General features: G+C 52.3%; 1 protein-coding gene across 5 annotated transcripts in view; it reads left to right on the top strand.

Annotated features, from left to right (window-relative positions):
* The window catches only part of Ccdc33 (coiled-coil domain containing 33), a 72905-nt gene that overhangs the window by 11936 nt on the left and 44330 nt on the right, over nucleotides 1-16639 (top strand). For all 5 annotated transcript variants that reach the window (XM_023712588.1, XM_023712591.1, XM_023712589.1 and 2 more), the window contains exons 3-5: nucleotides 8634-8767; nucleotides 13693-13802; nucleotides 15398-15505. In XM_023712588.1, coding sequence (XP_023568356.1) covers nucleotides 8634-8767; nucleotides 13693-13802; nucleotides 15398-15505 — 352 coding nt within the window. The remainder of the gene's footprint in view (nucleotides 1-8633; nucleotides 8768-13692; nucleotides 13803-15397; nucleotides 15506-16639) is intronic.

Raw genomic sequence — 16639 nt, 5'->3', positions numbered from 1 at the left:
TTGGCCTGATTCCCTGCCTGTACCTACTCCCAGTGGCTTTGGCCTCTCAGGTCTCAGAGCCTTCACATTTTTTTTCAGTGAGAACTTCCCTGCAACCCAGACTATAAACACAGCTAGCATCTATGGTTAAGGCAGGGCCAGACTAAGATGCCCAAGCTGGACCGAAGCTACAAGATCTCTTTCCAGATATCCTCCATGACCTCTACCCAGGGCCCCTAAGGTCTTCTCACACCAGAACCCCACACACAGTCAGACACCAAAGCACGAGTACTTCCCAAAGGCTTAGGACTCCTGGGATGCTCCTGGGGGACAGTGCTGCCCAAGGGAAGCAAGTATGCCTGGGTGAAGGCAAGCTTGGGCCTTCAGGTACCCTGGTGTGTTCTGCACAGGCTGCTTATTCCTGAGCTTGCAGAGAGCAGCAGCCAGGGGTCCTGCACCTCCCTCCCCAGATGTTAAGAACAGCCATCAGGAGCTTGGTCCTCCTCTAGGCTTGGCCTGACTTCCCTCTGTCCTGGCCTGTTCCCTGTGGGCTTTGGGGGCAGATGCCACACAGCCAGTACCTGGGGAAGGCAAGGTAGGCCACTGGGCAGAGGCTGGGCCCTGGAGCCCAATTCAGCTCTCCTGCCCTGGTGTTCACCACAGTTTCACCCAGAATAAAAAACACTGACAAAACCAAACCACCTGGCTCCTGAGAAGGAGTAGTCCCCAAGCTCCTCCTCCTGATTTCTGACCTGGAGGAAGTGGGCTTGGCTTACCTATGCTGTTTGAGAGAAGATAAAAACCCAGATTTCTATTTATTTTTATTTTATTTTTTGCAGAACCAGGGATTGAACTCAGGCCCTTGCACTTGCCAGAGCAGCACTTATTCTACTGAGCCACCCCCCACCCAGCAAAAAATAAAGTAAAATAAAATTTTAAAAATCCAGATTTCTGTATGAAATCCACCAGTGCAGACCAGACAGCGCTGCCCAGTTGGGTCTCCGCGGTGACCCCTCCTGTCTTTCCCTTGGAGCCTCCCGTGGCTGTGTGCCCTCACTACTTACACAGCCTGTCTTAGTCCCTGAGGCTGAGACACAGTACCTACCCCTGCAGCACAGAGGAGATGGCAGAATGGCGTTGTGGAAGGGTCTGGGTGAAGGAAAAGCTGCTCACAGCCTGGTTGTATAGGAAGTAGAGAGAAGGGAGGAGCCAGAGAGGGAGACAAACCCTTCCGGGCCATGCTTCCAGAGTCCACTTCCTCAAGTCAACCATATATCATCACCCCATGATTAGATACCTTCCAAAAGCCCTGCCTACAAATGAGTGTGCATGGCCTTTGGAAGACATTCTTTTTTTTTTTTTTTTTTTAAATGTATTTAGTACAGGGTCTATAGGGTCTTACTACACAGATCAGACTCATAGTGATCCTCCTGTTTTCAGCCTCCCAAGTGCTGGGATTACAGGTGCATGTCACCACACCCGGTCTCAGTCACCATCTCAGTGAGCCACAGGGTTGGGGCCGGCATGGCATGCTGGGATCGAACACTGGTCCCTGCCCTGCCTAAACAGGTGCTTTAGTCCACTTAGTTTACTGGCCAGCCCTTGGGATACTGTCTTGATACAAACCATAACAGCATATCTCTTCCTCCTCTTTTCTAAAATTTTGAGACAAGTTCTCACTATGTAGTCCGGGCTGATCTTGAGCTCACAATCCTCCTGCCTCGGCCTGCCAAGTGATAGGATAAAAGGCATGTGGCAGCACACCCAGCTAGCATGTCCCCTGATGGAGGATGTTTCTTCTCACTTCCGGAACAGCCTCTCCTGACTTGCTCCCCTGCCTCAGGACAATGTCTGTGGGTTCCTCTTCCTCTCCAGGCCTGGCAGTGTTGTCCCTCCCAGCTCCACCCCTGCCTGTCCTCTGCATCTCTACTTTCCCTCCCCTGGGTTCCCTTCTACCCACATCTGAAGGCCCTGTCCTGTCCAAGCCTCTGCTGAACCCCATAGGCCCACCTTCCAGCATGTGCCCCTTGGAGGCTCAGCCTCCCCCAGCTGAATTTCTTATCCCCTCCTCTGGCTCTGCTGTCTATGAGGAGCCTGTGAGATACACAGTACAACATAGCCAGGGAAGAGCTGAGGTCAAAGATGTCTAAGGGATGAGTCTCTCGTGGGTAATAGCAGAGCCAGAAGCCAGGACTTGAACCCATGATCCAGGAGCCCAAGCACTAACATGACTGGCCCAGGAAATGGGAGAATCTATGCATGTCATGATGGGAAAGGTGAGGACCAAGGAGCCAACCCTGGGAGAGCAGAAAGAAGACACTTTCCTTCCTCTGTCACTCACTTGGGACAGTCAGTGTTCAGAGTGACAGACACATCTGAGGACCACCAGAAGCTCCATGTCGTCTCACCCAGGCCTTGTCTTATGAAGGCACTGTCACACTACCCCATGAGATTCAGAGTTGACCCCCCAGGGGTCCCTCCTTCCTCTTACTCTGCGACCTTCACCAGCTGTGACACAGGATAGACCAGGGCAAAGCCCTGCTCTGCCCTGCCCCAGCCTCAAGTAAAGAAAGAAATATCTATGAAAAACAAGAAAATCCTCTTCCAGGAAAAGGCAGATTTGATTAAAAAAAAAAAAAATCCCCAACGTATAGGGGCCTTGAGTCTCACTTCGCAGGGTTCTCTCCTGGGTCACCTGGGGGGGCTCCTCTGGCTCACCTGGCTCCCTGAATACTGAGGGTGTGGTGAGGGGTTCATGCTGCCCATGAAGGGGTCCTCTGGGAACACTTGGGCCACCCAGATGCAATGTGTTTAGAGATAAAGCAATCCTGTTTTTCAGAGATCTTGGCCTTGACTGAGAATTCTTTGGAATCTCAGAGATCCTTAGAATCTCAGAACTCCCTGGAATGTGCCCCTTCTTATTTCCAGAGTGGAGCACCGTCCTGCCAAGCAGGGGCCCTGGCCCCTGAAGACATGACTGCGCTGACCATAGATGCTAATCTCCAGCTTACATGTGTCCTGAGTCAGTTAGTCTATAAATTGAGGTCCCCTGCAGGCTTGTAGCATCATCAGCAATTAGAGATGGTTCATTAGAGTGCAGTTAATAAGTAGAATCCAGAATGAGCCCACTGCTTTGCTGAGAATAATGCCCAGCTCATGCCATGAGTGGGTCCTCCAGAGACTCAGGCCCAGGGCGATCAGCCACTCTTCTTTGGGACCTTGCTGTGGGGGCCTGGATGATAGGCTGCATCTGGAGGAATGGAAAAAGGGTAAGAAGGAGGCTCCAGGCAAGGCCCTCTCTGCCTCAGACCTCAGCCCCTCTCCTGTTGGAACAGCCTCTGCATACTTCTTGCCCAGCATCCCAGAGGCTTGACCAAGCACAGAGTGGGAGGCTTCGCCCTCCTGTCTGCTTGACCTCCACAACACTGCAGGTGGCATGGAAAGAAGAGGGTTAGGGAGGGAACTTGCCAGGCTAAGGCAGCCCACGGAAACTGGATGAGCTAGCCCATCCCTCCTTCCCTCCCTCCCGTGATTATGACTGTCCAGGAGGCCAGCCTGCCCCAGTCTCAGTCTCTGTCCTCCACATCTCTGTGAGCCTGGGCTCCTCCCAGGAGCCCTCCCTCCCCAGGCAGCCTGGTGGGCTCAGACATAGGAATTTAGCCTCTGACCACACTTTGATGGCCCTCTGCAGAGGCCACCTCCCCAATTCCTGTCCTTGATGCCTAAGGCTGGGCTCTGGGATCAGGCAAGAGGTCACTAAGTTTTGGGTGTCTTCCAAGGAGGGAGCCTAGCTCCTCATGGACTCTGGAGGGGAGGCTGTTGTGGCTCAGAGCCAGGCATAGAGAATGTGAAAGAGGGAAACAGCCTGACCTTCTCAGGACAGTTAGCTCAAAGTGTTGTAGGCTGCTGGATTAGATAGAAATATTATAGGCAGTAAGACACGGCTAGGCCCTCAAAGGAGATAGCACGGAAGACAAGATACCTTGTAACTGGGCTGGCGAGATAGCTCAGTGGCATAAGCACCTGCCTGGCAAGCACAAGGTCCTGAGTTCAATCCCTAGTACTGCCAAAAAAAAAAAAAAAAAAAAAAAAAAAAGGTTCCTTGCAACTGTAAGAGGATGGATGCCCCTGCTGTGGGCAAGACCTAAAGACGAAAGATCAAATAAGTGCTTATTTCCCTAAAGATAAGCATCGGGGATTGATCATCACCTTGAGGAAGCCAGAAGTGGGACCTGAGCTGGTTGCTCAAGAAGCTGTTACCAGATACTGGATAAAGTCCAACTGCTACCACATACTCGATAAAGTCCTGTTCTATATTCATGCTTGCTTGCTATGTGACTTGCTTCTCCCTTAGGTCCTGGATTTAATCAATTTTACCTGAGCAATGGTGCCTAATCTTATTGGTTGACCATAGTTTTGTCCCACTTCATGCTCACCTAAGCAAGTTTCCATGTTCTCCATGTTAGACCCACCTCACCACATGGTTTTACTGTATAAAAATCCCTGCAAGAGACAGCTTCTTGAGCAACCAGCTCAGGTCCCACTTCTGTCCTTCTCTGGGACAGAAGCTTTCTTTTGTCCAACAAATATTCTGCTCTTAATCTCCATTTGTTCCTAAAATTAATTCTTCGGTTTTAGGGAATACAAACTCAGCCAGATAACTTTCTGGTTGGGAATTTCATTCCTCTATATCAAAAGGACTCAGCCTGAACCTGTTCTTCCAACCTTCTTCCAAGTTGCTGGGCCATGGCGAACCACATCAAAGGGACACAAGAGCGCATGTCTGTTGCCCATCCATCTAAGGGTATGCCTTTGTCAACTGGCTCAGTACTGTCTGGCTGCTTCCTACCCAGGGGCTTATGGGAAATTCCCTTGGTCTTTCCCATTCTCCTGGGAGCCTCCCCACCAGGACCCTGTAGTTTGCTCTGTAGCCCAAACTTGGATTGTGACCCTTCCCTTTCTGTTGGCTTCCTAGAGCCTTTCCTGAGATTGGCACCCAGCATAAACTAGGTCACCTGTCTCCTGGGCTTCCAAACCTCTGCTTTGGAAGGAGGGAAGACCGTGACTCTCATTTGTACTTTGATGGGCTGAGGAGAGGGGGAAGCCAAGGGAAGCTATGGCATAGGTGGGGGCAGACTCAGGTGTAAAGGGCCAAAGGCTGCACAGTGTCTGATGTGGCCCAGAACCCTCCAAGGGCAGTATGTGTCCTCTGCAGGCTCCATCAGTATCCTGTGCTTTTCCTCCACTCCTCTCCACTCTCAGCCATAGCCGCAGGGAACCAGACAACCCACTTTCTCTCAGCTGTGACTGCGACTGTGTGTGCGGAAGCAAAGTTGAGTTATTTTCCTTCCCACTCCCTCCCAGCTGCCCTTGCACCTGGCCTCTCTCCCCTGCTGGGGTGCAGACCCAAGGACTAGAGGCTTGGGCCTGGCGTTTGTCACACACACACACACACACACACACACACACACCAGCCCTTGGGTTACATTCTCCCCAGCCAGCAGCTGGGGCCCAGGATACACACCCTCTACCTCTGACGCCACACTCAGTCCCAGCCTACTGCAGCTGGATTAAGTCTGAGCCCTGAGACAGCAGGCACCACCGTCAGCACCTCCTGCCCCTGTCTGCCTGGCGCCAGGCTGCAAAGCCAGGACAGAGCTTTGGGGGCAGGGATGGGGCCTCTCTGTCCTTGCAGACAGTCTGCAGGGATGAGGTCTTGCACATGCCCTGGGGGGGATAGAACTCAGCCCTATTCCCAGCTGGTGGGGGAGGGGACTGGCCAGGTCCCCTGCCTATTCCCTGAGTGATCAGAGGCCCCCTTGCTCTCTGCTGGAAGCGCATCTAGGAAAGGAATCTGCAGTGCCAGGAAAAGCCATTGCCCTGACAGCTTCCTCCACCTGCTAAAAGCCTCCCATCCCTGGAGCCTCCCCCTCCCACCCAGCTCCATCTCCCTCACCCGGCCCTGCAGACCCCTGAGTGTCAGGGCCGGGAATGAGGAGACTTAACTCTTCGTAGGCCTGCGGGAATTAGTCCTTGGTCTGGACACATAGCTCTTCCCCTCTCTTGGCACCTGGAATTCATCCCGTGCCAGCCCAGGCACACACACACACACACACACACACACACACACAGAGTCATATGGAGAAGGGGAGGGGATGGGGCACAGACATCAGGAAGGCATTGATAGGCTGGCAAGTCCTGCTCAGGGTCCAGCCTGAATCCTGTCCCTGCATGGCTGTGGCTTCACGCCTTGGGTACTGTCTTCTCTGGGCACACAGAGCCGCTTGAAGATCCCACCAAGGGGCCAGGGAGCTGGCTCAGTAGAATAAGCACTTGCCTGGCAAGCACAAGGGTCTGAGTTCAATCCCGGTTCTGCAAAAAAAAAGAAAGAAAGAAAGAAAGAAAGAAAGAAAGAAAGAAAGAAAGAAAAGAAAAGAAAAGAAAAGAAAAGAAAAGAAAAGAAAAGAAAAGAAAAGAAAAGAAAAGAAAAGAAAAGAAAAGGAAAGGAAAAAGAAAAGAAAAAAGAAAAGAAAAGAAAAGATCCCACCAAGATGAGCCCACACAGGAGTGGGTTGGGGGCATTTCGGGCATAGATGGCTGCCTTCCTCCTTATGTTCCTGGCACTTCTACCTGTCTGCTGCTGCCACATACAGGTCCCTGGCAGCAAGGCCAAGACACCACCATGGTGCACTGCCACTGTGAGGACAGAGTGGTGGGTCTGGCAGGAGGCTCGGGCTGGCATGAGGAGGGTGTGTTGCACCTATATTCAAGGTCACAGAACCAGGAAGTGGGGGCAGATGGTGGGGCTGAGCCCCGGTGCCCTGCCAGGTCTCATGTGGCCCCCTCTCCAGGCTCACAGCCCCTACCACTGGCCCAGATGGCCATCTTCAGGTGTCAGGAGCACACTCAAGTCTGCAGGGCCTGAAGGACATGGGCCCAGGGGCTCAGGCTCTCTAGGACATGCACCTTTTCAACCCTAGCCCCTCAGTGCTTGCTTTCTTCCCTTTGGGGAAAGCCCAGGTTGACTTGTGCCACCCAGGGAGATCACACAGATGCACTCCCACTTCCTAGGCACCACAGGCTTTCTTCCCTTGTGATGATGTCCACAACCAGCCTCCTACAGAGAAGGTGCTGAGGCTCAGCTGGGAGGCCAGGTGCCGGGAGGTAAAAAATCAGCCTCTACCTCCAGAGCCCCTGCTCCACACCTCAGCCATGGCAGCTGGAGACCCCCATCTCAGACCCAGAATTGGGGGTCATCCTAGAAAGAAACCAGGCCAGGAGCAAAGGGGCCAGTCATGGGAGGGCTACTGAGGCCAAGATCTTCAGACAATGGGTCAATAACAAGGGATTCATTTATACTCACAAGTTAATAATAATTATTAGTAGCATCGCCTGTGCTTACTGATGTGCCAGCCACTACGTGTTCATTTCATTCCCACCACAACCCAGCAGGGTGGGTACCATGACCACCCCACATTCCATATAAAGGAACCAATGCCCAAGGAGGCTGTGCGCCTTGCCTAGAGTCAAACAGCCAGTAGCAGCAGAGCAGGACTTGGCACCCAGGCACTGTGGCTGCAGGATGCCCATAGACTCATCATATAGTACAGCCTCTTCAGGCAAAGCAGAGAAGAGGATCTACTTGGACCCCCAGAGCTTGGCGATGAAACTCTCCAAAAACTGGTTAGGAGCCAGGCTACAGGAGTCAGAGGCAGTGATGAGGCCCAGGACATTCCAGAGAAGGGCACTGCTGGGCTGAAAGGGAAGGGTGCAGGCTGGTATAGCTGAAGCACTGGAAAGATTGTACTGGGTTTCCAAGCTGGCTGGTTCATACTACACTCATCTGGGGGCTTTTGGGTTCAGGTAAAGGCTGGTGGAGCTGCTGTCCCTGCATTGCACCTGGTCACCATGCATGCACAGCTCCTTTGCCAGTGTGCCAGGATGACTCCAAGTTAGGTGGCAGCACCACTTGCAGCCCAATAGGATATCCTGCAACATGAGCAGTATTAGTTTGCACTGAGTTGCCTGGTGGCTCTGGATTTGGGGACACATACCCCAGGTTCCCGCAGGCTATACAGGGGTGCTGAGGGCCAGGCTCCCATCTCACCTGTGAGCATTCATTCACTCACTCACTTCTGCCCTTGTGCCCAGCTATGAGTGCCCAGTCAGAGGCCTCGCACCTGGTGAACACCTCAGGAGAGCAGTGTGCTTCACTGAAAGGGGCCCAGTTGGAGTAGCTGGGCTGGATGTTTAGGAAATTGAGGACCAAGAGGCCTGGACAGCCAGCTGGGTGGGCATCGCAAACTCATTCATCCACACTGTCTGAAGCTTCCTCCCAGACACCAAGCCTGGAGGAGGGGCCAGGTCAGGAGGAGGCCCACACATACAGGCCTCTGCTGGGAGCCCCTCACTCTGCCCCAGTGAGGGGCAGAGTGTCAGACAGATATGACATCTACCCACCCCCACCCTGGACCTGGGCCAACAAAACCTCAGCTGTGGCCAGCAAGACAGTGTGGTCACCAGCCAGGCAGGACAGCTGAGGGGAGAGGCCTGGTGTCTCCTGAGTCAGGGATGACATGAGTGTCACTCAGATTTATGGATGGTGGAGTAGGAAAGATTCCTCTTTCCTACTCCACCTACTTCTCTCTCCCTAGGAAAACCACATCTGAGGAAGACAACAAGGAGAGCTCCAAGACGGTCACCTCTGTGACTTCAGAGCCCACCCGAAACCCCATCTGGGGAGACACAGTGCAAGTGGAGATCCCTGTGGAGGAGGTGGGGCAGCAAGGTGAGGCTTGGGTTGGGGGCTGGAGTGTGGGCACGAGGTGCTGCGAGGCACTAGCAGCCTCCTCTCTGCTCAGCTGGAAGCCACCTGAACAGCCCTTACCCCCACCCCCCATACAGTTAAAAGCACTCAAAAAACAAATCATAATACCGTCACGCCTCATGTCTCCGCCTGCTCCAAAAATGACTTGTTCCACATAAATGAATTTGCCAGATAATGCATGCTTATCTTTTTTTATGGCCAATGTTATTATTTTCATGGTTGTTATTACGGCCCTCTCCCCTGAAATGGCTTCCTGGCATGTCCCCTACATTTGTCATTGGTATCACCTCCTCCCGGGAGGAGCCACGCCACTCCTATTGCATACAGGAGGACTCTGCTTCCGGGAATTTAATAACTGACTGAGGAACAAGTTCTCAGCAGAGGGCCCAGGACTCAGCATTGTGTCTTCTCACCAGCAGTCCAGGGTTCTAGTTGCTTCCATTTGCGTCTTAGTGGGTTGTCCTGGTTTGTTTCAGTAATGGGGATGAAACACACCTCTTACAATTTTTTAAATGTTTAAACAGTCTCCACAAATTGCCCAGGCTGGCCTTGAACTTTCGGTCTTCGAGCCTCAGCCTCCTAGTAGACAGGCACCACCATGCACAGCTGTGGTTGTCTTGATTTCCCTGGAAGCCTTGCTTAAACCTCTGGAGTTTCAGAAGGAGCCTCTAAGAGCCTTCTGGATGCACACCACTGTGTTCCACACTGTGGGCCTCCCTGATGCCCACTGTCAGGGGAGAGAAGAGGCTGGCACCCAGGAGGACTGCCTTGCTGGAGCCAGGGCAGTTATAGGGCACTCCCTCTGGTGCTGGTAGCCCAAACCAGGAGTGCAGGCAGGTCTCTGGTCTCATCAAGTGAGAACTCCCTCGGCTGTCTCCCTACAGGTGTGCTCCCAGAAGGGACAGGCTTCTCCTTTCTCTCTGGAATCTTGTAGGAACAGAACCCATTGTTCCCTTCACAAAGAGCAAACCAGCTGCCAGAAACTGAGAGGGAGAGGGAACGGGAGGGAGGGAGGGCTCTATAAAGAGGAGTAGTCCAGTTCTGGGTCAAAGCAGAGAATTGGTTTTCCTGGCTGTAAAGGTGGGGCTGTGGAGATGGTTTGAGAAAGTACCAATAAGGAGGACAGATTGACATAGGATTCATAGGGCGGCTGCTCTGTGTGTGTGTGTGTGTGTGTGTGTGTGTGTGTGTGTGTGTGAATGCCTGCATGCTAGTTCATGTAAACATTACTGTATATGTGTGGGTGCATGCTTTCTCTGTGCCAATAGGCACCTATGTCTATGTGTCTTGTATGTGTGCATTGGTGTGTCTGGCTGCAGCTATGTGTGCATGTGTAGTGGATTTCGACCTGGTGGTCAACTTATTATACCCAGCTGAATTAAACTAGCATGGTGCTGGGTGCAGGAGGCGCACCTGAGGATTGTTGCCAGCAGCATAAAGGCGGAACAGAGAAGCTGCCAGAATGCTGTTAGGGATGCTGTTTGGAGAAGCTGTTGGAGCTGTTGCGAGCTGCTAGTTCCCTTGGGCTGTTCTGCTGGAGGACCTTGTCATGCTGGCTTTCCTCATGAACTTTGGGGGAGCTTCTTCCTCATCCTGAGCATGACTTCCAGGCTCCAGAGGGGAAGATGGTGCACTCCCCAGCCTCTTGGAGAAGCTTGTCGTGTTGGCTTTCCTGATGGGAACTCAGCTTTATACATCACTGGAGGAGCTCAGGACCTCACCGTTGCTGCAGATAGCTGGGGTCCCTTTGGGGGAGCTCCGGTGCTTACCTTGAGCATTGTTTTCTAGCTCCAGCTCAGCTCCCTCAGCCTGCTATTGCAAGTATGTCATTCCACTGGAACAGACCTCCTAGATCCAGACTGACCTCTGGATCTTTCCAGCAAGGTCTGTGAGGTAGATCTGCATGAGACTTTGTTGTGGGCTCTAGGCCTCCAGCTGGACTTGTGGGAGGCACTGTTATGAGCTCTAGGTTTTCATCTGGACTCATGCAGGGTATTAGGATCTAGGCCCTCAGCTGGAGTCTTTAGTGTTTATGTGTGTGGACAGATTTCCTGCACTTCTTGTGTATGATTCTTGGGTAATTCATTATGAAATACCATTATAATATGTGTTCTGTATTATACTGTTCCCCTTGCAAGAATCCCAAACCATGACAGCATGGACGCACCATATCTGGATGGTGGTGTGCGTGTGGCATTACCTGTGTGTGTGAGTGTGTGTGTGTTGTGTGTGTGTGTGCAGGAAGTTAGGGGCTGGGGCAGACCTGGGATGGACCTTAGCCTGGGCTGTAGACATCTGGGGTGAGGAGAAAAGGCTGGGATGAAGTCAGTAGCTCCAGAGGCCCATCTGTGCAGCACAGAGAAGAGCCGACAACTGTGGGAGAGGTGGGAGCATTGGGAGGCCGCATGGGCAGGCAGGGGGAATTGGCAAACACCTCTGCAATCTGAGTAGTTGGTGGGAACCAGTTGCTGTGGTGATGTCTGTGCAGGGGGGGCGGGGGCAGGGGGTGGCCAGACCAAGAGGCGGGGGAAGGTGGGAAGTAGCATGAGGATGTGTTAATGAAAAGCAAAGGGGGGCTGCAGACCCTGGGTCAGGGCCAAAGCAGGAGGCAGCAGAAATGGCTTGTTGGCTGCACAAAGGGAGAAGCAGGGGGCCGGAAGGGCACAGTGCCCAGAGAGGAAGCTGATGAAGCGTGTGTGCAATGTGCAGACAGGAGCAGGAGGGATGGCCAGCATCCCCCCGTTACAGCTCACTGCTGGGGGTGGGGGGAACACGAGGCAGTGTCCTCCTGCTCGGCCTCAGCAAATCCCAATCACATTTGGCCTGGGCCCATGGTGAGTGGACCTGCACGGCTGCAGCCTCATAGCTACTGGAGCCGTGGCCAGGAGCACAGGACCCCAGCTGGTTTTCTTGTGTCTGCTCAGTGTTGGCTGAGTGTACCGAGAGCTGTGGATTAGTAACAAAGAGGGAAACAGTGACGGACACAGTAGTGTTTCACAGAATTGAATAGCTTCAAACACACTCTCCTCCCACAGCAATCCTAGGAGGGAGACAGAGTTTCTTTCTTCTTTGGTTGGTTTGCTTAAAGTATTAACATTTTGCAAAGCAGGTACATGAAGTTCAGAGAATTAAGTGTCACAGAACACATTAGTCTTAGTCTTAGAGCCCAGGTCTGAATAATACAATTTTTTTTAAAAAAATGTATTTGGTTATTACTGGGTCTCATTACACAGCTCAGACTCATAGTGATCCTCCTGCTTTCAGCCTCCCCTTACAGACATGCACCACTATGCCCTGACTCTGGCCAGCTCAGCCTGCCCTGGGGGCAAGGATGGTGCAGCATGTGGAGCCGGGAATCTAACCTCAGTCCCTGCATTTGCCTAAGCTTGCTTAAGCAGGCCCTTTAGTCTGCTGAACTGTCTCACTGGCCCCCATAATTCAAATCCTTTGCCTTACTCTACTTTCTAAAAGTCAATCTCGGGCCTGGGGAGATAGCTCAATAGAATAAGCACTTGCCTGGCAAGCGTAGGATCCTGAGTTCAACCCCCAGTACTGCAAAAAAATAAAAAACAAAATAAAATAAAAGTCAGTCTCAAGACCTTTGGTGTCCCTTTCTACTCTTCCCTTTGAGCATGGACCCCATAGCTGGATCTTGGCAAGTATCTTTCCCTCTCTGTGAGTTCAGGGTGGCTGTAGGGAGACAAGAGAGGAGGAATGTTAGTAAAGTCCCCCCACTTCCTTCTCCACCCACGCCTCCAAACAGCTCCTCAGCTCTAAGGTGCCCAGCTGCTGCCAGGATTGCAGTCAGCCCTAGGCTTCTTTGGGTCATGGGGCTCTGGGTCAGCTGCTGTTCGTGGTGCTGAAAATGTGGTCCTCTGCAGAGGAGGGACTCCCAAGGGTCTTCTGCAGGCACAAGCTCCCTTCCCCATCTTCCCTCCCCATCCTCTAGATCTTTTTCCTCCTTCTCCCATCTCCCACCGTCCTCTATCCATCTTTCCTTTCCTCCTTCTCTGTCTCTTCCTTCTCAAATTAGATTTTTCAACAATAGAAAGTTGCCTCAAAGGCAACCAAACCTGGTCTCTCTCATCATCCATTTCTTAGCAGTGTGGTGTTAGCCCAGTTTTATAATCCCTCTGTGCTCCCTGCCTATGTCACACAAACAGAGATGGTGGCACCCACTCTAGTGAGTATAGCTAAAGAATGTCATCCTCATGGCTGACACAGAGCAGGTGCTCACTAAGTGGGACTACATGATTATGTTCAGGACATTGGAGTTCACCTTAATGTTCATGCCATTGGATGCCAAAAGGTGGTCTTTTGGGAAAGTTATCCCTGGCATTGAGACTAGTTTTGGAGTAAACCTTGGCTGACAGCTGCATTTGGAGGATTTCTTGGGCAGATCCCTTTTCCTAACTGAGCCTCTACCTTCCCAACTGTACCATGGGAAGATAATCCTGACTGAGAAGCTAGGAGTGTTTTTGGCTAACAGCAGGGACCTGTCCCTGTTCAATTCTGTCTGGGTGCACATGTGCTTATCACCTCTGGGGTCAGGGCTCAGCTCTGTGTTGCACCTCAGGGCTGGGAGTTTCTTTTTTTTTTTTTTTTGTTGAGGAACCAGGGATTGAACTCAGGTCCTTGTGCTTGCCAGGGAAGCACTTATTCCACTGAGCCATCTCCCCGGCCCATGGGAGTTTCTTGTCTCTGGAAGAAAAACACATTTGGGGTCCTAATGGCACCTTACACGGAGCCTTGCAGTGCAGATGTGTGTCCATGCAGTGGCCTGTGCCCCTGTGCTCAGCAATGCCTCTCACCTCTCACTGCCTCTACTTGCTGGGAGAGAAGATGCCTGTTCCTTTCCTAACCCTGTGTTCCTTTCCTCTTTCCAGATATGGTCCTCCAGGTGGTGGATGACAAAAAGAAAGAGGAGCTCTTGTCTTACAAGATTCCTGTCAAGTACTTGCGTGTCTTCCACCCCTATCACTTTGAGCTGGGGAAGGTGAGTCAAAGCCCTGGGTTTGGGCATAATCTCTGGTCAAATGGAAGTATTAGTAAGGAGCACTTTGATTACCCCCCCCAGTTATCCAAGAGCAAGTTTGCCAACCCACACCTACCCCATAGCCAGACAAGTCCAGAATTACATAGGATTCATAGCCCCTGATAGGAATGATGTTCACAGGAATTTGGAATTCTCTATACTGGGTGTGGTGGTACACACCTATAATCCCAGCACTCGAGGAAGCTAAGCCCAGAGAATCACAGTGAGTTTGAGGTGAGTGTGGGCTACATACTGTGTTCAACACCATCCTGAACTACACAGTGAAACTTTGTCTCATAAAAACAATACAAAACAGAAAGGAATTTGTAATTTTCCCCATTCATCTTCATAAAGCAACCCAATTTACATAAAACACATTAAATAAATACACCAATTAAAGAGTACTTTCAAAGTCTGTACTGTGTTTCAGGCCTGAGCTACATGCTTCACACACATCCCTAATCCTCAACATCAATCACATTTGATTCATGGGACTGCTGCTCTGGGGGAGTAGCCCTCTGAGTGGTGGCTGACAGTAAGCTCAGGTCATGCTGGCCCCCACTCCAGCTCTTTCTGTGCCACCACCACCTTCCATGTTAGCAGGAAGAAGACCAGGGGTTAAGCTTTCCCTGGGATGCAGCTCTCAGGGACAGCTCCCACTGGAGCAGATAGCCTCTGGGTCCTTGACCCAGGTTAGTTCCTCTGCTCCCTGCTGAGCACTCATTGGTGAAGAAGAAGTCTCAGTCTCTTACTGCTCAAGCACTAATTGAGCACCTACTATGTGCCACGCATGGGCCACAGATGAGTGGCAACACCCGTGTCCCCTCCCCACTCAGGAACTGCAGACCCCTGGAGTTTTCTGGAGTAAAAAACTATAAGAGGAGATTCTCTGGGTTCCTGTCCCATGCCTGCCACTCACCAGCTGGATGCTCACAGGGGGCCACTTAGTGCCAGGCCCCCATCTCTCATCAGCAAAGGTGCCACAGGACCCTCCTGGCCAGGTCATCTGGAGGGTTCTACAGAGAGGTCCTAGCTTATAGAAGCGGCTCAGTTCCAGTCATTTCCTCCTCACCCACCCCCTTCCAGGTTGCAGCACTGACCTTCCCATTGAGCAACTCTCAGACCAGAGCCCCAGGGGCCTCTAATTCCCCTAGGACACAAGGGACCCCAAGGCTCTAGGAAGAGGCCCCAGGTACAGGCAGGAAATAAAGGCCTGGAGATGTGTGATGCATAGAGACTGCAGTTCTGGGAGCATCTGCCAGGCCCCACCCCTCTCTCCCTTAACAACCTAGCCTTGTTATCACCTCTCACCCAGACAACAGGCCTGGGTGGCCCTCGAAAGGGTGATGAAATATTCAGATGGACAAGGGAGATTTATTGTATTGATCTCCTTGGAAGGGCTCATGGGGACCATGAGCTTTAATTATCATTCAGAGCCCCGGTGGAGCAATGCCAAGTGATGGCTGCAGAGGGCTGGATTTATGGCCAAGCTCTGTTCCTCAGACATGCCCTTTCTTGTGCATCTTCTTCCCCCACACTGTCCCTATCCCATACAGTCTGAGGTCAGCAACAAAGCCACTGCCAACACGCAGCTGTACGCAACCATTGTTCGGAAAAGCAGCTTCATCCCCCGCTACATTGGCAGTGACCACACGGCTTTGGAGGTACCAGGGCTGGGGCTTATGGGTTGTCCTTGGTGTGGGAAGATGCTCAGGCCCTGCCTGCAGCAACCTCTGGCTGGCCTGAGAGTTTGGAGCAGGGGCAACCAAGGAAGAGATCAAGACATAGAGGCCAAATGTTTCCAAAATATCCAGAGTAGTTGGAGAGGACAGCTGTGATGTGGGAGGACAGATGCCCCTTGCTGCCCTCTGCTACAGACATGCGCTGTGCTGCAGGGGGAGCCCTGAAGGTCCCTCCAGGACCAGGGCCTCCCATAGTCTCAGCACTCCCTGCATTTTACCAAAGTGGAGAGAGCCCTGAACTTCCTGCTTGGGGCTACAGCTGCTAGCTGATTTCAATCCTTTCCTTCCTCCTGGCACAGAGACCCCTGACCCAAGTTCCCCATGCAAAAACTCAAGGCATCCCCAACTCTTCTTGAGGTTTGGCTAGTCTGCCCATTAGGTAGAGGGAGCTTATTCATTCATTCAAAAACCATTCACAGGCCTCTTCCATTAGCCAGGCCAGGCCTGGGTCTAGCTCAGGCCCAACCTCCATCCCAGTCCCCATAAACCTTTCATCCCAGGCCTTCCAGTGCCCTCACAAGTGAGGAACAGTTGATGTTTAAGGCAGACATGGTGCAGGGACCTGGCCCGTCTCCCCTTCTCTGCAGCCTTCACACTGCCTGTGGATGACAGGTCACACCCAGCATGGTCTGGAGATGACCTCCCTGGATAGGGCCCCAGGCTCCCTATCCAGTGTGGCTGATCTGACCCCTTCTCTTCCAAACACTGTGAGCATGGCAGGACAGGCACTGTGCTTTAGCCACATGTGCAGGGATAGGACTTGTTTGTCTCTCCCCCATTGTGAACAGGTGTGCTTAGGTAGCTGTGTCACCTACACCTGAGCAAGCCAGCACAGAATAGGTGTGAAATGGCCCTCATTTTAGCCCCCCACCTTATACCTACTGGAGTCCTTGTCAGCAATGGGGCCTGACAGCCCTCCAGGGATGCCATCCTCAGAGATCCCTTGGGAGGTCCTGGGAACTGTCACACACTGATTAGCTCACACCCGCCAAGTGGGATCATGGCAGAGGGCCCCCACGTGGTGCTGAGGGGAAGGAACACAGGGAACAGATCCAG

This window comes from Octodon degus, unplaced genomic scaffold, assembly GCF_000260255.1.
Source record: "Octodon degus isolate 3935 unplaced genomic scaffold, OctDeg1.0 scaffold00026, whole genome shotgun sequence".
NCBI classification, from domain to species: Eukaryota; Metazoa; Chordata; class Mammalia; order Rodentia; family Octodontidae; genus Octodon; species Octodon degus.
This window is presented reverse-complemented; position numbering and strand designations above follow the sequence as displayed.